The sequence below is a fragment of the Acartia tonsa genome, chromosome 11 (assembly GCF_053477335.1).
Source record: "Acartia tonsa isolate MP-2025a chromosome 11, ASM5347733v1, whole genome shotgun sequence".
In the NCBI taxonomy this organism is placed as follows: domain Eukaryota; kingdom Metazoa; phylum Arthropoda; class Copepoda; order Calanoida; family Acartiidae; genus Acartia; species Acartia tonsa.
Window position 1 is genome coordinate 31,769,162 of NC_137270.1, and position 19,555 is coordinate 31,788,716.

The following is a 19,555-nucleotide window of genomic DNA, read 5'->3' on the forward strand; positions in this document are numbered from 1 at the left end:
AATTTAAGACGTTTCTACGAATAAAGTTATTCCTTTAAGATTTACTGTTGTTTCGCCCCCAGCTTCTAGAAAAATGCACTAAAACCATAGCATATTCAGCTTAAAACAAAAATTCTTAATAATATACGATGAGAATCTTGCCTAAATCTAGGAGCTCTGCCTTTATATTTTTTAAGAGAAAAGGATGGAGGCAGAGTAATAAACCAAAACAATAATAAAAATAATTTGGTTATGAAATACCATAAGACCCCACGGCGCGGGGTTTGTCAACATTTCCTGACATAGAAAACTAAATTAGTTCAATAAGGGGGGGGGGGGGTCAATTACCTAATGAGATTATAATTAGCATAAAAAAGTTACTAATATACAAAATATGATTGCAATCAAGAAAACAAGTATGATAGGTAACATTGGAAAATAGTTTTCATCACATAAAATAATGTACGAACAAAGTAATTTACAGAACAGATGTTCAGTACTAGTAGTCACGGAAACTTAACAGGATCAACACAGCTCACACCAACGTTCCAATATCTTGACAAAATATCTAATATGTTATCACAAAAGTCGCAAAATAGATGAACAAAATATTTATTATCAGCATTTATTCATAAGAACACGAAATTTGTATGATTTACAGAAAAAAATAAAGTACATAGGTAGTACTACTATCATAATAGTACATAATAACATAAATAGACAAAAGTACATTTTCTTAAATAATAATTAATACGATATTACAGATGATTTAATCACTTTTCAAAATATTTTAAAAATTTCATAATTTTAGCATTAATTTTGTTTTAGTACAAATACCTATCATCTAGCATAAAAATGCAAAATAATTTTCTTCAAGTAATTGAAGTTTTAAATTAAAAAAAAACAATGGTTGACTTAGATAACAGAAATCCATATGTTTAAAATATTTTTTTGTTTACTTAATTGGAAAAGGGAATCTATTTTTATTTTGATAAAAAGGTGTTGTTGATGTTTTGTTTACTTGAAACCAAGATGATGTTGTTTACTTGATACCAAAATATTGTGGTTGTTTACTTGATACCAAGGTTTTTGTTGTTGCTTACTTGATACAAAGACGTTGCTGTTGTTTAATTTATATCAAGGTTTTTGTTGTTGTTGTTTACTTGATTCAAAGGTGGTGTTATTGTTTACTTGTTACCAACGTGTTGTTCACTTGATACCAAGGTGTTGTTTACTGATACCAAGATGTTGTTGTTGTTGTTTACTTGATCCTTTTGTGGACAATTTACTTAATTTGATATCAAGAATTGTAGGTACTTATTTACTTGAAAACAATGGTATCCAGCATAGCACCAAGACATTGTACAACATTGTTGGTCATCAGAACATCAACCTAAAAAAAAGAGTTTAGATATGTTATCTTAAAAATAAAATACTATCTAAAAACATGACAATATGACCTGAACACAGATATTTTTTTTGGAGAAAAGCTACACTTGGTATATTTATAAAAATAAATAAATACAATGTTCGGGTTTTGTCGGTTTCGTGACATCGCCTCTTAAGGGGCGTTTCGTCGTATTTTAACAGTAAATTTTAATAGATTATTTTAGGTTAGGTTAAGTAAATGTTAATGATTGCCATGCAGGATTAAAGCCCCCCCCCCCCCGCAATAGCTAGAAATAGGAGAAAAGCAAATGTGAAAATATAACGAAACGCCACTTAAGAGGCGATGTCACAAAACCGACATTACCCTAATATTCTTCTTAACATTAAAATAATTTTACTTCAACCAACTTTAAATTCAAAATATTTATCGTACCATCCCCTATCATAACTTGTCTGACAAAGAAGTATAAGTTTACAAATTGGATTTAAATTATAGATACTGGTAAAGTTGTAAAGAAAGAAGAAAATACAATTACCTTCTCCTCAAGATGTCTCTTAGGGTCTAACTTGCCGACATTCTTGATGGCCAATTGTTCGGCCGACATCTTTTCCTCCTCCTCAAGTGCCTGGAGAACAAAAAGTTGCTAATTAAGATCCATAAAAGGTTGTGCGCAAAGCAAGGTCTACAATTTTCAGGGTTTATTTGTTCAAAAATGTAAAGAATAGTTATTTCTCGCATCGTATCATAAACGGCTTTCCGCGGAAATTATAGAATGTACAAATACAAGATTAAAACCAGTTTTTTTAGCCCCGAGGTGCCGAAGACAGCTAAAAAACTTGTTTTAATCCTGGATATAATACGATGCTAAACATAGTTTTTTCGTATGGATGAGAACCGGTTCCTATCCACCGGATTCGAATGAATAAGAGAAAAAATTTTAAAAAGCGTGTGTAGCGTAGATAGACATTCTTGTAAGAATGCAATTATATATAAACACACCCAAGTCGCTATAAAAGAGCAGAAAGCAATTTGATAGCAGGCGATAACAGAGGGATCCAGGTCAAACCAACTTTCGAGCCTACTCTCTCTAAAGAGTAGCTGCGCTGTTAAAAAGAATATATCATGTTATTAAAACTCTGTTTTACCTTGTCATAATTCTTGGCAAGTTGTAGCATATCAGACACGGTCTCCTCGTTTAACTTGCAGTGATCCCTTCAAAATTGGACAATAAATAAGGATATAAAAGACGATAGATCAATATTCAATATTACGAGAGTAAAGTTTTGAATCCTTGTAATATGAACAAATAATGAGTCTGTATACCCTTACATAAAAATAACAAGATTTATGTCTGTCTGTCTGTGTGTACCAAAGGATTTCTGTCACCGCTGAATCGATATGGTTCTCCTTTTTCAGTGTAGCTTCTCTTAGGTCCTGGGAAGGTTTGTAACTATTTTTGGGAAAGGTACCACCACACTCTCAAGAAAAATCATCCCTACAAAAAAACTACCCCATATCGCAACAATTAATTTTTCTTTTCTTTTAAAAACTATAACTGAGAGCGGGCTACTTCCTCCCACATCTCAAGTCAAGGACCCCTTATAGAATAGACTATCGATCCATCGAACCATCTCTAGGTCTAATCTATCCTTTCTTGTAATGAGCAAAATAAAGGGAATAGTGGCTTTAGCAATATTTCTTAAATTGTGAGCATGCTTCCAGTCAAATGCTCTTATTAAGTCTAACTGTTCTTAATGCTGACCAAAAGTATAATTAAAGGCATGTTTAAAAACAGTTTGACCTAATAAGCGCATTTGACTGTAATCTTACTCACGACTACGGAATTCTGCGAAAGCTACAATTCCCTTTCTTAATCCATTTCACCAAATAATCCTATTTTATAAAGTAGTAAGCGTTTTTTTGTCTGTCCCAAAGGATCTCGCTAACCACTAAACCGAAATTGTTCTCCTTTACAGTGAAGCTTCTTATAGGTCCTGGGAAGGTTTTAAACTATTTTTGGGGAGGGTGTCTTCATCCCCCTCCCCCCAAAAAAATATTTTTTTTTACTTTTTTGAAACTCAAATTTAAAATGGGATGAGGTCGACTTTTCCCCTTTCTACCTTAAGTGCCCCTAGAGGCTTCTAGGGGCGTAGCCGCTAGTATATCTATAAAGTAATCCATCAGCATTAAGCCTATCAATCTATCTATTTATCCTTACTTGTAATCTGTTAGAGTAAGTCCATCTGACCAAGATTTCTTGTTCAAATTCATCAACATTCTCTGTTCCAATTCATTCTAAAAACAAAATAAACATAAAATACTAAAAGGATTTGAGAAATATATGGTTTTATAAGACCGAGAGTTAATAATTAACTTCTCATATATATTTAACTCTTCCTCTCATTTTATTAGATTTTAGTAGGTACTTTGTTTGCTGTTTTTGCTTATGTTATACAAGTTGAAATAGTTATGCTAGGAAACTAAGAAATAATTAGATTTTTGCTTTAAGATATAGAAATCTATAAATATTAGATTCTAGTGACCGCTGAAAATATAAAATTATAAATCTACCCACCTTCCTATAGTTGATAGCAATACTGTAGTAGTGTCTGTTAAGACCATGAATTAAAGCTTGGATACTTGGCTTAACAAGGTGACCAAGAACACTGGTAGTTTGCCGGGGCTCCTGAATAAAGGATTTGTCATATTAATCTTTATAACAGATATTTTAATTTGAGGAATTTCACGCGATTCACTAATTTTAGTATAACATATTTTATTATTTTTTTTTGTCATATCTGGCATATTAACAAACGGTTGGTAAGTGTTTTTTTTGTTTAGTTAGGTGTTCTAAAACTTTTAAAACAAGAGTAAACTCATGTGTTGCGATGAATCTATTTTGGACACCTGCCATACTCAGAAATGAGGGTGAAGAAATAAAGAGAAGTTTCTATTCGATAGTATTTCAAGTAAAAAATTGCTTGAGCTTGGAGCTTTTGCAGCCCTATTAGCAACACACACACACGTGCGAGTACAGAGCTGACGTAAAATTAGTGACATAATATACCATAGCTAAGATTAACTGCTACTAATATACATATGTAGAAAAACAAGTCTACCTGTCCTAGAACCATCATGTTAGGGTTGATAAGCCTGAAGGCGTCGATGACAACTTTTCCTTTGACGGACTGAATTGGGTCGACGACAACTGCCACTGCTCTGTCTGACAGTGCCTCAAAGGACTGCTGGGTGTTTATGTCGACTCCTGCAATAGAGAATATTTTTCAAATTATTTGAATTATAAATTTAATGTACAAAGCTTATATGTAATATATAGGGAAGGCTACAGATATCAAGAGAATATCGCCTTTGAATTCACTTTATCGTATTAAATGCACATTCTTTTCTTTTGCATTTGATTTAAAATATTGTAGATTCAATACTTCTATAATATGGTCATCCTTAGTTAATCTCTCCGTTTATTTATCCAACTATCTGTCTCTAGTCACGCACCTGACAGCCAGCAGCCAAAACCAGGATGTGAATGGTACCATCCCACGACCATTTCTGGTCTGCCTGTCTGTTTCAACATGTCCAACATTTTAGCTTGGAAAACAGGATCTACAGCTTCGACGGAGACTCCAGTACCTGAATAATGTTTAGTACATGGGAATCAATTTTCCAGTGGCGCTTCCAAACCGATTTATATCCGGTGGATTAGAACCGGTTGTCAGCCATCGTATTATGTATCAGTTATAATTGAATATTTTATATCCGCGGAAAGCTGTTTATAATACGATGCAAGAAATCACTATTATTTTACTTCTCCATTAGCATCCAGGGGAGGGAGGACAATAAAATGACATAAAACCAACCCCGTTATTAGATTTATCAATACGAGTCTAAAGCCATCCTTGGAGCAAAATCATATAAAGCCTACCTAAAATTAAGAACTACGTCGAAGGATAAAGTGATCTTAGCGTACAAACAAAAAACCTTACTACTTTAATATATCTTGACCAACAATATATTAAGATATAATACGCACCTGACTGCGGCATAGCAAAGACATCAATAACTCTGACTGTATATTCATCAACAAATTCACCCAACATGAGACCCATAACCTCCATAGGTACACCTTAATAAATAAATATTATAGAAATCAATACTATGATATAGGTATATACAACTGTAAAAGGGATCGTTCCATGAAGTGAATTAAACGGGTTAAGTTAAGACACATAAAGTAAGGATCCTTAAATTAAAAAAAAAAATTTATTCGCTGCTAGACGATTCTTAAAATACTTTTTTTCTTTTGTGCATTGTCGTCTTTTAAATAATTCTAAACGTTTTCTTTTCCAATATTTATCTGCTACAAAAAAAGCAAAAGGGATAGTTGCATGAAGTGCATTTGAAAAGTTTGAATGCAAGCAAAAGTTACAAGAATTCTATCCAACACATATAATTTTGAATTAAAATAAATAGGCACCACCAAAATAGTCATAAAGCTGTTTTTGTGAAAACAGGACAGCCATTAAGTTAAAAATGATTTTCAAGTCTTAATATTTTTTTAACTACCTGGAAGAAAATTTAAATTCTTTCATATACAAGTCCTTTAGATATAGTTTAAACTATTGGAACTAAAAAAAATATGCAGTTCACTAAATTCAAGTTTAAATGCACCCCCAATTGCCAAGAAAAATGATTTGTGTTACCTGCCCTGCCGTGTTTCAACATCTTGAGAAGTGCTAGGGAGGAAATATAAACCTGTTTTAAATAATCAACATTTATTCTCCACTTTCTGACAAGATTAAATGGGCCATGTAAGGTTAAAGATGTCCATGAATAGAGCAGCAATAACAAGCAAACAAAGTAGGTATATAATATTGTCAAAACCAGCGGCGGCAAACTGTAATAGAAAACAAGATTTAACTGAGTTTGCATAATTTACTCTGGATTCCTGGAAAGATATTTGTGTTTGAGTAGAGGGATGTTCTGTGTAAACCAAGACAGATAAAATGGACTTAACAAGTTTCTTTTCATTTTATGAAGCTTTTCACAAACGCACATTTTTCAAAATATATAAAAAAAAGGCTTTGATGAAATTCAGAAATATCTTATATTAGTATCGTTAGAAAAAAAGTAGTTATTCGAAAATAATTTTTTAATTTTTAATTAGGTAGGTATTTTTAGAAGAAAAGTACCTACACTTTATTATAAAAACGAATCATTTGACCAAACGAAAAGTACCAAATCTATACAAAATATCTCATAATTTTACTGTCTGATATATCTTAACCTAAATTACAAAGGAGCTTGGCTGCAAATAGTTGATCATTCCTGTTCGGCGGTATCCACTGCGGGTGTATCTGATGGGGGAGCAGAGCCGCCCATTCCTCCCATACCAGCCCCTCCCAGGCGTAATAATCTGTCCATTATTTAATATAATAATCTGGAAATCATATCACATTATATTTTTAGTTTATCTTACATAATAAATAATAAGTTGAAATAGGGATTTTTTATAAGAATGGGCAAAAATTCTTTTAAAAAGTAGTTAAGTTTAAAAGAGCAGGTTGATATTTTATACAAATTAATTTAGAAAACTTATAAAAAGAATAAATTACAGAACAAATATTCAACAGCTCCGATCCTTAAACTTTTCTACTTGTAAATACAAAATTCTAATTTTTTCGCGGATTTTGTTTTGCAAATTCCTTCAAAATTGGAAATACAATCTTAAAATGTTCATTAATGTTATTAAAACACTTGGTAGCAAAAAGTAGTTTAAGAAAAGAAGGATAAGTAAGGAGAAACTGGTTTTAATCCATTCTGGTCTTGAGTGTTCTTGTGGTGATCTAAAACAAACAAAAAAAGAGTTATTTTATCTACTCGAATAACCATATAAATATAAATGAATACATTTAAATTAGTTATTTCCAGTTTGGCTTTGAAACCGATAAATATCCATAGCCATACTGAAAAATCATGTAATGTAGCTATTTTTTATAAAATAAAATCATCTATACAAGTTTAGTTAGCCTGGCTAACGAAACTTGAATAAATCTTAGAACTTTATAATTTTACTTAAGCGGAAAGCTTTCCGATAAATCTATATTGTCATATCGTATTATATGATGATGCCCTTTCATATGAAACCCAACTAGAATTAATCTTACAATCTTTATCTTATTTTTTTCATGAAATATTATCTGTAATACGATACATGATTGATTTTATATGTGGCTTAGTAGAAACAATGCAATTATAATTCAGCCTAAATTAACTATTTTCTAAAAAAGTAGTTGCCAATTTTATTTAATTTAAGAAGTAGCATGAAGTTATATCTTCTAAAAATTAAAGAGACACTACAGTTATTAAAGTACAAATAATATTCTAAGATCAATAGGTATATCTTATTACTAAGGCGAAGAAAGTACATAGGGTTTAAATATTATATACAACTAGTTACCTTATCTTTCTCAATAATGTGTACAACAGCACCCCAACCGGAAATACCATCACGATCAAAAGCGTTCATCATGGCCTAAACAAAAAATAGTAGAAGTAACGCAGATACTCATTCATTTGATTTTAAAAGAGGGGATGCATATTTTCAAATCCAGTTGAATTTCTTTCCATTACAACAAACTATTCAAATGTAGTAAAAATACGAAACATTTCTTTATTTTGACCTTTTTATCTGTATCCAATTGATACAGGAGTAACCATGCATAGTTTAAAATATAAAAAATAGCTATATAATACGGATGGACCGATTTTTACGCTAATCAGTAATAATGTCTTTGTTTAGGAATACTGAAGAGTCCAACAAAGCCATCATATACCAATTAATCAATCAAGTAAACCCATGTACAAAGTCAAACCATAGAGTAATCAAGATATGGATAGGAACCAGTAATTCATTAGGTCAAAGATTATGAAGATTATACTATTAACAAGGATGTTGATGTCATTTTTAAGTCTATTGAAAAGCCTAAGAATATGTATCATGGAGGATAATCAAATGTACCTGTTTCAGAAGTCAAGCTTGTTATAATGCGAGGTGAGTAAAGTTTTGCCTTATTATATGTTATATTTTTAGAATTGCAGAAAAAATGTACTATATAAGTGGCATAACTACAAGGTTGTTATTTTTTTTATTGCAAAAAATATTTCATCCTTTAAATTTAAATTTCATTCTAAACTTAATTTTATTCCATATGATTACCCCCCACCACGAAGCCGGGATCCCGTGCAGAATATACACATCTGCAGTAATAACCAAGTCCTTCACACCAACAGATTTTAAGTAGTATATTCCATAGAATATTTAGATATGTGTACCTGTGAAATGCATTCAAACAACTCATCAGGACCCATGCCAGGTTCCCAAACAGTCTCACACATACCCAACAGTTGCTCCTCGGGTGTGCCACCAACTAGGTTCAAAAAGATGCTAGGATTTTTAATTAGGATTAACAGTAGGTTTTTATAATACACTTTGAGTAGAATATAAGGATCTAAAGGGATAACTGAAATTGTACTTTCCAAATAACGAAACAAAATACTACAACAATTAGAGGCTAAAACATTTGGTTCTTAACTAAATAAACCGACAATCAAAATTCAATAAAGTCCCTAAGGTTTTTAAGCCATCGAATAAGAAAACCTTAGACTCTGGGGACTAGGGTAATTAATCAGCCCAATGTCCTCTTAATCCGTGAGAATAATAAAATTATGTAACGGCTTCAAATAATATTCCTTGAATATAAAAAAGATAATCAGAAATCTCCCCCCGAACTCAAAAACAAAATCGTAGAGGCAGAATTACGATGTTAAACTCAAAGAAAGCATTCTAGGGCAAAGACAAAGGAAGTGCTTTTTTTGTTAAATCTATTAAACTTCAATCTAGTTTAATGTAATGAATGCTAGCATCCCTATAAAGTCGGATGGGTTGTTGATACATCCAATAAGATCCATGCCACAAACGTAGGGCTCAAAGGTGACGGGGTCCAGGCCAGCCACGATGGGCTCCACAAAGAAGGGTCCAAATCTACGCTCGTACAGCATGTTTGAGACCATACTCGCGAAGGTCTTGGGCTTCATCTGTCTGCCCTCCTTCAACTCATACATGTTCCTACACAAAGATGAATATTGTTAAAACAAAATAAAGCATAATAAATAATCAAAAAGGGACATAATTTCATCATCACGTTAAATCAGGGAGTGTATTCTATTTTTATTTTAAAATAAGATAGCTGTCATCATCTACCAGGTAGGGGTAGGCCAATATTAGAAAAAAAAGGGGAAAAAGTGAAAAAAAACTCCATGAAGTAGCTAAGACTGCGAAGTAGCTAAAATGATATTATTAAGTAAATGATATTTTCTAGTTTAGTTTAGTTTTAAAAACTCTGTTTAAAGACTTTAGTACAGTAAATTAAGAGTAGCTACACTAATTAAAATATTAGTATTTTACTAGGTAGGTTCTTACTTTCTAAATTCGAGTTTCTGCTTGACAGTCTGGATATCTGTGGCAAGGCCGGGTAATCCAACCCAGAGGTGAGGGTTCATTTCAAATACTAAAATAAAAAATATTATTTGAATTAAAATCAACCAACTAAAAAAATTGTATTACTTAAGTAGGTATTTCTTATTCTATTCTTATTTTATAACTATTTGCGTTTCTCATTTAGTCTTTGGAAAATTTTCATGTCCAATACAAAACATTATTGGGCCTACCCTCCCTATTTTAAGAACCTATTAAATAAAAAGTATTTTGTTTTATAAAATAAATCTAAATTCTTAATCTTACCTTTAGGGAAATCTGTTGAGATTGTCTGCAGCTCGCGACCATACCTCAAATCAGAGGCAATGGCGACACATTTCTCTCCCGCCATAGCGACCACAGCCCCGCCATTGTAACTCAGAATGGACATGGCTTATCCTTGTTGTTTAGTCTCCTCTGAAATACATTGTTTTAGTTTTTACTTCAGCTTTTCGATCACAGGATATCAAATTAATAAATAATAATGGTTGTCAGAGACGGGGACAAAAATACTGAAAATCCTTTTGAAAAATCTACCAATGTATTTTATGCAGAAAATCTTTGAAAATTTGGAAATGAAAAAAATTGGGGGATTTTCTTTCAAAGGTTTTTCAGCATAATTATCTCGGCCTCTGCGTAAAATAAAATTAATAAGAACTTGCTCATAAATGTAAATTGCTAAGACTCTCAAAATTTTTCTTAGCATTTTTATAAGAAAAAAAGTGTTAGATGTTGTATAAAACATTTTAAGTTGCTTAAAATGACTTTTCATTGGTATTAAATACAATTTCCATATTAGAATAACCTATTACTTAAATAGACTGATGTTTTGAATAAGGTTATTATATATGCTTGATTGTTCACAAAAGATTTGATGTTCTTTGTTTATTATTCAAATTCTGTACACCCCAGTAAGGGCGTAGGTGGGGTTATTGTGTTGGTTTAATCAGTGTCCATGCCTTCTTGGGGAGCGGCTTCGCCTTCTGCGGGAGCTCCGCCTTCAGCAGCCTCGGCAGCTGCCGTTCTAAAATTAAGTGATATTTTTAATACAATGTTTAATGCTAGCAGCTGCGTCCAAAGCATCTGAGATTCTAAGGGATCTTTATATTCTAAGGGAGAGGTAATAGCAGAAAAAAACCTAATACAACCAATCTAGGACCTCTACGAAGCTTCTCTAAAATGGAGAATTTAATCTGTTCAATAGTTATATTATAATCACAACTTTGAAAAAAAAATTATAATGACTCATTTCCTAGGTATTCTTTTTGTCTGAAGCTGAACTTTCTAAGTTCTCGTTTTTAGGGAAGCTTTACAGAGGTCCCAGGATGGTTATAGGCTATTTTAATTTTAGATTTAAGACTTAAGATGGATTTAGGCTATTTTGCTACCTCTTCTTACCCATTTCAATAAAAAAGCCCCTAGATGCTAGGGCGCAACAACTTGTTTAAAATAGATTAAACAAGGCAAGTCCAGATAATATGTCTGATAAATATTTATAAAATTTTCTAATTGTATTGCTCCTCAAGTTATGAAAGTACTTATCATTGATGATATTAATTTTTACCTTTGACCTCTACGTTCCTCTCCCTCAATGCCAGCCAGGAAAGGTTCAACATGAGCGTCATCATAGATGGTAAAGTTCATCCCCTTGCCCACCACTGCCACTGACACGTTCTTGTTAGTCAAGTCAACCTGAAAAAAGATATTTTTTTAGAACAAATTTGATGAAATATTCTTTCAGAAGTTAAGAACCACATCATAACTAATGATTTATATATTTAACTTCTACACTACTATATCAGAGTTTCAAACAAACTATTTACAAGAAAGAACTATAGAAGGTTGACAAGGATTAGATGTGACTAATCAAAATATATTCCTTCTTTTGAGCTATGTGTCCCGTATATTATTCTACTTTATGAGATGCTTAAAATTTATAGAGAAAATGGGGTATGACTTAGTTCATAAACATGTTTTTAAAAAAATAGCAATGAAATTTACGTTGAGGACATAACACAAGAGTAAAATAAAAGAATTACATTTTTAAGGAATAAGCGGATGAAGTAATGTTAAACAATCTACTACAAAAAAAAATGATTTTATCTTACCTCATTGGGGAGGGTATCTCTAAGTGCCCTGAGACCATGCTTGATGAGTGTGTCCATGTCACAGTCAGGCAACTCGTCCAGGTACTTCTCTAGGTAAGTTCTGGCAGCCTGAGACCTGGCACCAATGGCCATTGCACGACAATCTAAAAATAGGGATACTCGCATATGCAAAGAATTTCAGTGGGTTCAAAGTTATATTGTTTGCTTAATTTTCTCAGGGATCAAAAAGGGATAAGATTTTGATTGATAAATAAAACAAAATTAAAATTGTATATTAAAACTATACAATGCAGAAGTTTAGACATGTTAGTTTAAACCAACTAATTGAGATATTTTTAAACATTTTAAAAACAATGAATGAGATAAAGTGTCTATAAAACTAAGAAAACAGTATATTATTTATATTTCATTGTCCTCCCTCCCTGGACTAAGCAATAAAGTGATAATAATAAATTATCTTTAACATCCTATTGATAGCATCCTATGTGCCGTTGACACAACTACAATACAAACTTACCATAATAGTTGGCAGAAGGGCAAGTCTGAAAGATATGAGGTCCCAAATCATCATATCCAGCCACCAGAAGACCAACACCATAGGGACGCTTCACATACCTCTGAGTACAAATCTGCATCTTGTTACCAAGATCTCCTATTAACCTAAATAGATTGGGTTTAATCTAAGGATTTATAAGATTGAATATTTGTTGGAATACATAAAAATTAACAAGGATTAAACACCAGTAGCAGTACACATTTTTAAAAATCTTATCAAATCATCCTACGTACAAATACTGTTAAATGAGAAAGAGTAGATGAGTAAGGAAATAGACAAGAAATCTCTAGGTATTTAATTCAGAAATTAACAAATGTGTAAACTCGTGTTCAATAACAATTGAGAAAATAACAATCCCTCCTTCAACGTGGCTTAAAACAGACAAATTAAATATTTAGAAATATGGTTGATTAATATTATAATCTGCAGTTAAAAGCATTTAGTAAATACTTAATATAATAACTTTAGTTTTATTCTATATAGTATATATTGAACAAAATCGATAAAAATACCTAAGTAGAGAAATTTGCAACTCCGCATGAGGACCAGATTGAAATGTTTTTTTTTTTACCTGGACACAGCCAGAGGTGTGTCATGAGAATATCTGTTGTTCATGCACTCGGTTCTCATCCACCTTCACAAAAATAGTTATAACTTAAGTCTGAACAAGTTTTAAATTACCTAGGTAGGTATTAAATAATATATTTTTTAGTCTATCACTTTTTCCCCCATGAACTCCACAGGGGTGTATTTTCTGCATGAGATCCCCTACTAAGGGGGGGGGGGGGGGAGGGGGCAATACGTAGGAGGGAAGGAACGTGGTAATGAAACAGTCCAAAAATAATTTTACCATTTTCTCCCTCATTGAGTCCTAGGGGTGAAAAACGAGAAAAATATGTAGTAGGGGGAAAATAAGTAAAATAAAGAGTAATGAAAATATTTTCCATCCACCCCCTCCCCCCTCCTTGAGGAAAAACAATATATGGTGGGGAAAATATGAAATATTTTCAGCCATGGAAAAAAATGAATTTTCGTGCAGAATGTACACCTGCAACCCATTTTTAATATCTTAAGTATGCTGAATCCAACCTGGAAATGGTCCTGGCATCAGCTGTGAGGCCAGCAATAGAAATGCCAATGTGGTCATCAATGGGCAGAATCTTTTTCTGATGGGCAGATAATTCAGAGCTGAAAATATAATAATATAAACTTAATTTGTCAGTAGGCAAAGCAATGTAGGTATATTAATATTATTTCATATAATAGTTACATTATTTACACTGGTAATAAACTGGATATTAACATTGGTTACTTTCATTAGGCTGTAGTAAAGCACCTAACCTGATATACTTATGCAAGCTAATGGTATTTCAAATAAGCAGCAATTGCGGATTTAATTAGAAATTATCTAGGTCCCTATTTACACATAGTACACACTACACATCTAAAAAAACAAAAAAAAAATACTTGGTTTGATTTCATATATCTATATGCTTATAATTAAAGCAATAAATTTCATCGATTTTATACTTTTAGGCAGCAAATAATGAGTTGATAGTTCCATTTTATAATTTTCTGAATATTTTTACCTGGCTCTTTTTAAAGCAATGAGAACAGCATGTGTCTTGCTCTTGAGACCAACAGTGGCAGACCCTTGCTTCACAGCCTCCATGGCATATTCAACCTGGATAAATAATTAAACGGTAATAGGATTTATCCCATCGTATTATAGACAGCTTTTCGCGTATATTAGAACAAAAATTATAAGATAGATTAAAGCCAGTTTTGTTAACCCTCTGGGACCGCAGACCCGGACTAAAAAAACTTGTATTAATTTTAGGATTTTTATTTCAATATTCGTGGAAAATTGTCTGTAATAAGATGCTGAACATGATTTTTCAGTACAGATAAGAGCCGGTTCTAATCCAGAGGATATTAATCGGTTTCGAAGACATACTGGAAGCTACATTATCATATTTATCTAAATAGTTTTATAGCATTGATAGGTAGGTAAGCAAGTATGAGTTTTTTGACTAGACAAATATTATTAAGTATTTGCAAAAAAAAATGAATAGTCTCATTTAAATTAACAGCTGTTAAAATACTAAAAGTTACAAATCTTCTCAGTCTTAGGGGACTTTTTAGACTTAGTCATAAAGGAATTGAATACGCAGGACATGAATAAATACTTCTTTCTTTAACACTATGCCGTTTGATAGAATGACAGACACGGTAAGTTATAAAGCAGATTTTCAATTAGGACTTTTGTAGTATCTCTAACCTGATGTAATCTACCCTGGGGAGACCAAATTGTAACATCGCTGTCATACTGATTACGGAACATTTTATCTCTGAAAATAAATGCAAAAATAAAACATTTAAGTTAAAAATGAGGTGTAAGGTTATGCATCTACTTTCTTTTAAAAGCAATAATCGGCCAAGGTGCAGCTTTAAACATATCACTGTAGTTATCAAAACTCATTTGCAGCGAAGTTTCCAACTCATGCACTTCAACCGCTCGACTGCCGTATAAATCACTCATTTCTCGTTTCAATGCTTCAAAATCTGTCCTGGAGTTTAGAAGATTTTCTTCTTTTAAAGTTGGAAGATTTTCTTCTTCTGATTCTGATGGAATTTTTTCATCTTTAGAAATATTTGTCAAGAGAAGATTTTCTTTGTTTGTATCGTTTTTCTTCGATTTATTCTTTGCATGGGATTTGTTTTTGGTAGGTTTGTTTGCACTTGATTGTTTTGATTTTACTGATTCAGTTTCACTGGATACACTTTTAGGATTTTCTGAACAAAAATGAATGTCTATGTAAATCCATTAATATGAAAAACAAAATAAATCTTATTTTTTTGGCAAGTTAATCTCAACTTCATTAGTATTAAAAAAATGTTAAAATTCAATCAAATTGAAAAGGACAATTTAATAGGGTCAAGCGGGGCATTAACCGGTAAGGGGCATTACCGGTAATTTTTTACCCACCTTCAGAAAGTGACATTTTTCTCCATGTTCTAATCGACTGACAGAAAAAAACATAAAAGCAAATTTGTTCCTTATCAAATTGCCTACAAAAAAGTATAAAATGAAATTTTTGTGAGATGAATTTTCAGGGTACTTTTTGGGTCTCAAAGTCGGACGAAATTTTTTTTTTCAAAAATTTTTTCACCTAGGTGTATAAAGATCGACCTACACAAAAATTGGTAAGACCTAGAACTGATCCGTTAAAACCTTATGAACTAAGAATTGCCCGCTCTTTGCAAATCCGTTGAGAGCTTGAATGTAGAGTTAATATTTTTTTCAAAAATGACCAAAGTTCGCGCGGGGTATTTTTCGGTAACGTCGAAAAAAAATTCAAATTCGATTTTTAAGATCAATTTTCAGGTTTTCTTTGGTAAAATCTAAAATTCAATATGGGCTTTTTAAGAATTAGGCCAAAAAGTGAATAGAACAGATTTTTTTATATAAAAAAATTTTAATTTTATTTTTTAAGAAAATTTTTGTGAAAAAAAAAATCGAAATTTCTCGTCTTTTAAAAAAAATTATTTTTGACATAGAAGGAACAGTCCGATCTTTATGAAAATTTTTGTGGATAATCCCTATAACCTATACTAATTATGATTATTTATGTTTGACTGGCCGTTTGGCCGTTTTTCATCGATTTTTTTTAGGTTGAAAAGACGTTACCCACAATGCCCCACCGTGGGGCATTTATCGGTAATTTCTTTGAGTCCAATTATGACAAACTTCTAAAAGTTCTAGGATAACGTCCGATTAGGACCTGATAGTCCTTTCCGTAAGCTTTCTAATGGTCTTGGTCCCATTTAAAAATATTAATATTTACCCCATTTTTTTTTTCAAAAAACCAAAAAAATTACCGGTAATGCCCCGCCTCACCCTAGGTAAATATTAAATCCTTGAAGCGAGTATGGAGAAATTAGTGAGCTTTGAATGCGGCAATTAGCAAACAAATGAATATTTGTAATTATAGAGTTGATGCGCTACTACAACCAAATTGATTTTAACTATAAAGAAAAAAAAGAGTAAAAGCAATGGCAAAAATCTACCTTGTACTTTATTAGCTGGTTTGCTGGGTTCTAAAATTTGATGATAGTAAGACTCTGTCTTTGAAGGTGAGACATTATTATGAGCTGTTAAAACCGGGGAGTTTTGTATTTGAATTCTAAGATCTACACCAGTCAGACTCAGTATTAGTTCATGTAGCTTTGTATTCTCGTATTTGAGGGCTTCATATTTGGCTTGATAGGCGGCTAGATGCGTGATTAGCTGCGTTACTTGGACACTATTCATCCTTTCAAACAATTTGTGGTAAGCAATGTCTGAAACGCAAAAAAAGTACGTTTTGGGGCGTCTAACTAATCTATTTAAATACAGTACCCTTAATTTGAGAAAAAAGGGAAAGGAAGGTTGCGGGTAAAATCCGTAAAGGTTGTGTATTTCAAGTAAAAAACAGTACCTAGAACGATAAAAATTTATATTAATTTTTTATAAAAATTGTTGTCTATAGTTCTTTTCCATAAGAAATACACATATTTAGTGAATAGGTATTATCGTTCTACTACTATTTTTAAGACTTAAAACACACACTTTTACGGATTTTACCCGCAACCTTCCTTACCATTTTTATAAAATTCTAAAAGGTACGGAGCTCTAGCTGTATGTATATTATGTAAAAGCCTCTCATAGAGTTCTTGAACTAAAATTCAAAGCACAGGTCAAAATTAATTTTAATCTTCATTAAAATATCTTTTCTGGTGTATTGAATTTAAAAAAAAAAAAGGATATAAATGTTACCTATTATAATTACCTATACTTTAAATTAAATACATTTTCATTGGAAAATAAAACATATATGATTAAATTACAACACACATATTTAATTATATCCTAATTTTAAATCTGAAATAACTATTACAATTCATAAAAGCTGTAGCAAAATTATTGTAATGATTTTCATTTGTGTTTGGTCCGCAAAAGTTCCCAGTCATTTTCATGGTTCGCGGACGTTTTCTAAATAGACTAAAATTCCCATCGTCATTTTGACAAAACAGAATTTTTCTTGAAGATATACGTTCTAAGCAGGCCATTAAATTGCCATTTTAAAATAAATGTTTAGAATAAACTTATTCTTAATTTTAAAATGTGTACTTAAAAATTTTAAGATAAGAGGTCCATGGGGGAAAAAAGAAGGAGAGAAAATTTGGCTCACAATAACAGTGTACACTTGAATTACCGGGTTTGGTTTGGCCTTTCAAAATGTCGTCGTTTCTTAAAAATTTGTAAATGAGTAAGGATTACGGACCTTTTTTATAGACTAGCGATGGCGGCACTAGCATCTAGGGACCTTGTATTCGGAAGGAGAAAAGGGTGTAAAAAATGCAAAAAATACTTTTAAAAAAGCTTTAATAATCCCAAAGACCAAAGGAGTTTCTCTAAAAACGAGAACTTTTGATTGATCGGTTCAATACAGAAAAAAAACTTTACTCCTACGTATGATAGAATAAACCTCATATGGGAAAAATACTAAAAAGAACATACTTGAAATTCCATCTATGTAAGTAGGTATTATAATCTCATCGATACAGTCAGGGCACATTTAAAAAATTCATAACATGGTCAGAGAATCTATACACATTACACAAAAATCAACCCTTTATTTTATAGTATCTGTGAAAAGCTATGGAAAAGCGCTTTTGTTTAGACTGACTCTTTTCGTAGAGAAGGGCCGCTACTAGAAGTGGTGATTGGAAACACTATGAAAATTCAAACTTTTTACAATTTATTGTGTGAGGGTCAAAGAAGGCCTTATAGAAGAGACAATCAAGGAGGTACGGTGGTGAATCCCCCCCCTCTATTAAAAAAAATTATTAGATGTCCAGCGCCATCTCCCCCCTTCCAGTATATGTTATCCCCCAAACCTTTGGCAAAATATTTTTTTGCTTTTCATTTTTTGACATTTTAATTTCACAATAAAAATGATTTTTCCTAACTCCACAAAAGTGTAAGGTGGGGATGGGGTGATCACTCCTGGGAGATAAGAAAAAAATATTGGCTGCATTGCTTTTTATTATTTATTTTGAACTATTCAATACTTCTTAAATGTTAAAGAAAAGAAATTAAATGATTAATTTTGTATACAGAATTGATGAGTTTTCTTTTTAACAATTCCTTCAATAATTAAATTCTTATTAATTGGAATTATGAATGCACGCACATCACACAAGGATATCAACATCCAAAGCGACTTATAGCTAAAAAAAAGAACAGTAACAACCCTAGAGTATCATCAAATATTTAGTATCTAAGCCCTGATGTCCTTAGACATCAATCTAAAATAATTATAGGAAAAAATACTGTTAATTCATGTTATACTACGATAATAGGCTACGCCCATAGAAGCCTCATAACACTTTAGTCAACCAACCACCTAATATTTTAGTTATAAAAAGAAAAAGTTCAAAGATTTTAGGCGGTGTATTTTTTTTGGGGAGTGCGGGGTGATTTATCTTTGAGGGTGGATTTGTACTACACACCAAATTAATGAAAACATTTCTGGGACCTATAAGAAATTTGACTAAACAGATAGCCATGGCCCATATCTGTATTGCGGTTAACGATATCTCTCGGTCCAAACAGACAGGCAAACAGACATCCTGTTACTATAATATAATGGAAACGCATGTATATTATTTGTTGCGTTAGTAACAGAGAGAGAAGATCATGAATAAGTTGTTTTAATTTTTAATCATTTCAGAAGAAGTAAAGATAACAAGGATATGACAACATATAAAAAAGCAAAGCTCAATAAATCTGACAATAGAACTAACATAAAAATGAATTTTAGATTTAAAGTTTTTTTTATTATCGAATAAAACAAGAATAACATCATCCATAAGAAGCGAAGTACCAAAAAATTGATTGAAATACGGACAAAGCGATTTATAGA

The 19,555-nt window shown here is 32.0% G+C and overlaps 3 protein-coding genes across 4 annotated transcripts; all 3 read right to left on the minus strand.

Moving 5' to 3' along the window:
• Positions 1–1,214: 1,214 nt before the first annotated feature.
• On the minus strand, positions 1,215–6,833 carry LOC145332176 (26S proteasome non-ATPase regulatory subunit 14). The gene is made up of 10 exons (XM_080177136.1): positions 6,712–6,833; positions 6,088–6,138; positions 5,418–5,510; positions 4,883–5,017; positions 4,489–4,634; positions 3,945–4,055; positions 3,588–3,664; positions 2,515–2,581; positions 1,905–1,994; positions 1,215–1,372 (listed from the first exon to the last, which is right to left on the minus strand). The coding sequence occupies exons 1-10, from the start codon at positions 6,806–6,808 to the stop codon at positions 1,301–1,303; spliced, it is 939 nt and encodes a 312-aa protein (XP_080033262.1). The 5' UTR covers positions 6,809–6,833; the 3' UTR covers positions 1,215–1,300.
• On the minus strand, positions 6,824–10,329 carry Prosbeta3 (proteasome subunit beta type-3). The gene is made up of 6 exons (XM_080177139.1): positions 10,188–10,329; positions 9,867–9,954; positions 9,313–9,512; positions 8,720–8,814; positions 7,845–7,919; positions 6,824–7,230 (listed from the first exon to the last, which is right to left on the minus strand). The coding sequence occupies exons 1-6, from the start codon at positions 10,309–10,311 to the stop codon at positions 7,195–7,197; spliced, it is 618 nt and encodes a 205-aa protein (XP_080033265.1). The 5' UTR covers positions 10,312–10,329; the 3' UTR covers positions 6,824–7,194.
• A 7-nt stretch (positions 10,330–10,336) lies between these two features.
• LOC145332177 (proteasome subunit alpha type-1-like) lies at positions 10,337–17,596 on the minus strand. Of its 2 annotated transcripts, none has more exons than XM_080177137.1 (10): positions 17,404–17,596; positions 16,656–16,928; positions 14,866–15,380; positions 14,174–14,268; positions 13,674–13,772; positions 13,156–13,218; positions 12,546–12,688; positions 12,029–12,171; positions 11,485–11,612; positions 10,337–10,944 (listed from the first exon to the last, which is right to left on the minus strand). In XM_080177137.1, the coding sequence occupies exons 3-10, from the start codon at positions 14,926–14,928 to the stop codon at positions 10,863–10,865; spliced, it is 816 nt and encodes a 271-aa protein (XP_080033263.1). In that variant the 5' UTR covers positions 14,929–15,380; positions 16,656–16,928; positions 17,404–17,596; the 3' UTR covers positions 10,337–10,862. The 2 variants fall into 2 exon arrangements, with proteins under 2 accessions (XP_080033263.1, XP_080033264.1); XM_080177138.1 differs by having other exon boundaries at positions 17,525–17,590.
• Between the last annotated feature and the right edge of the window lie 1,959 nt (positions 17,597–19,555).

Excerpts from the sequence above, each read along its gene's own strand:
- LOC145332177 (XM_080177137.1), bottom strand. The coding sequence starts at position 14,928 with ATGTTCCGTAATCAGTATGACAGCGATGTTACAATTTGGTCTCCCCAG. Across the intron at positions 13,219-13,673 it reads GATGCCAGGACCATTTCCAG|GTGGATGAGAACCGAGTGCA; the intron begins GTTGGATTCAGC and ends ATTTTTGTGAAG. Across the intron at positions 11,613-12,028 it reads GAGATACCCTCCCCAATGAG|GTTGACTTGACTAACAAGAA; the intron begins GTAAGATAAAAT and ends ATCTTTTTTCAG.
- LOC145332176 (XM_080177136.1), bottom strand. The coding sequence starts at position 6,808 with ATGGACAGATTATTACGCCTGGGAGGGGCTGGTATGGGAGGAATGGGC. Across the intron at positions 6,139-6,711 it reads AGTGGATACCGCCGAACAGG|TTTATATTTCCTCCCTAGCA; the intron begins AATGATCAACTA and ends ATTTAAAACAGG. Across the intron at positions 5,018-5,417 it reads CTTTGCTATGCCGCAGTCAG|GTACTGGAGTCTCCGTCGAA; the intron begins GTGCGTATTATA and ends AACATTATTCAG.
- Prosbeta3 (XM_080177139.1), bottom strand. The coding sequence starts at position 10,311 with ATGTCCATTCTGAGTTACAATGGCGGGGCTGTGGTCGCTATGGCGGGA. Across the intron at positions 8,815-9,312 it reads CAACCCATCCGACTTTATAG|TTGGTGGCACACCCGAGGAG; the intron begins GGATGCTAGCAT and ends TTTTGAACCTAG. Across the intron at positions 7,920-8,719 it reads TGTTTGAATGCATTTCACAG|GCCATGATGAACGCTTTTGA; the intron begins GTACACATATCT and ends TTTTTTGTTTAG.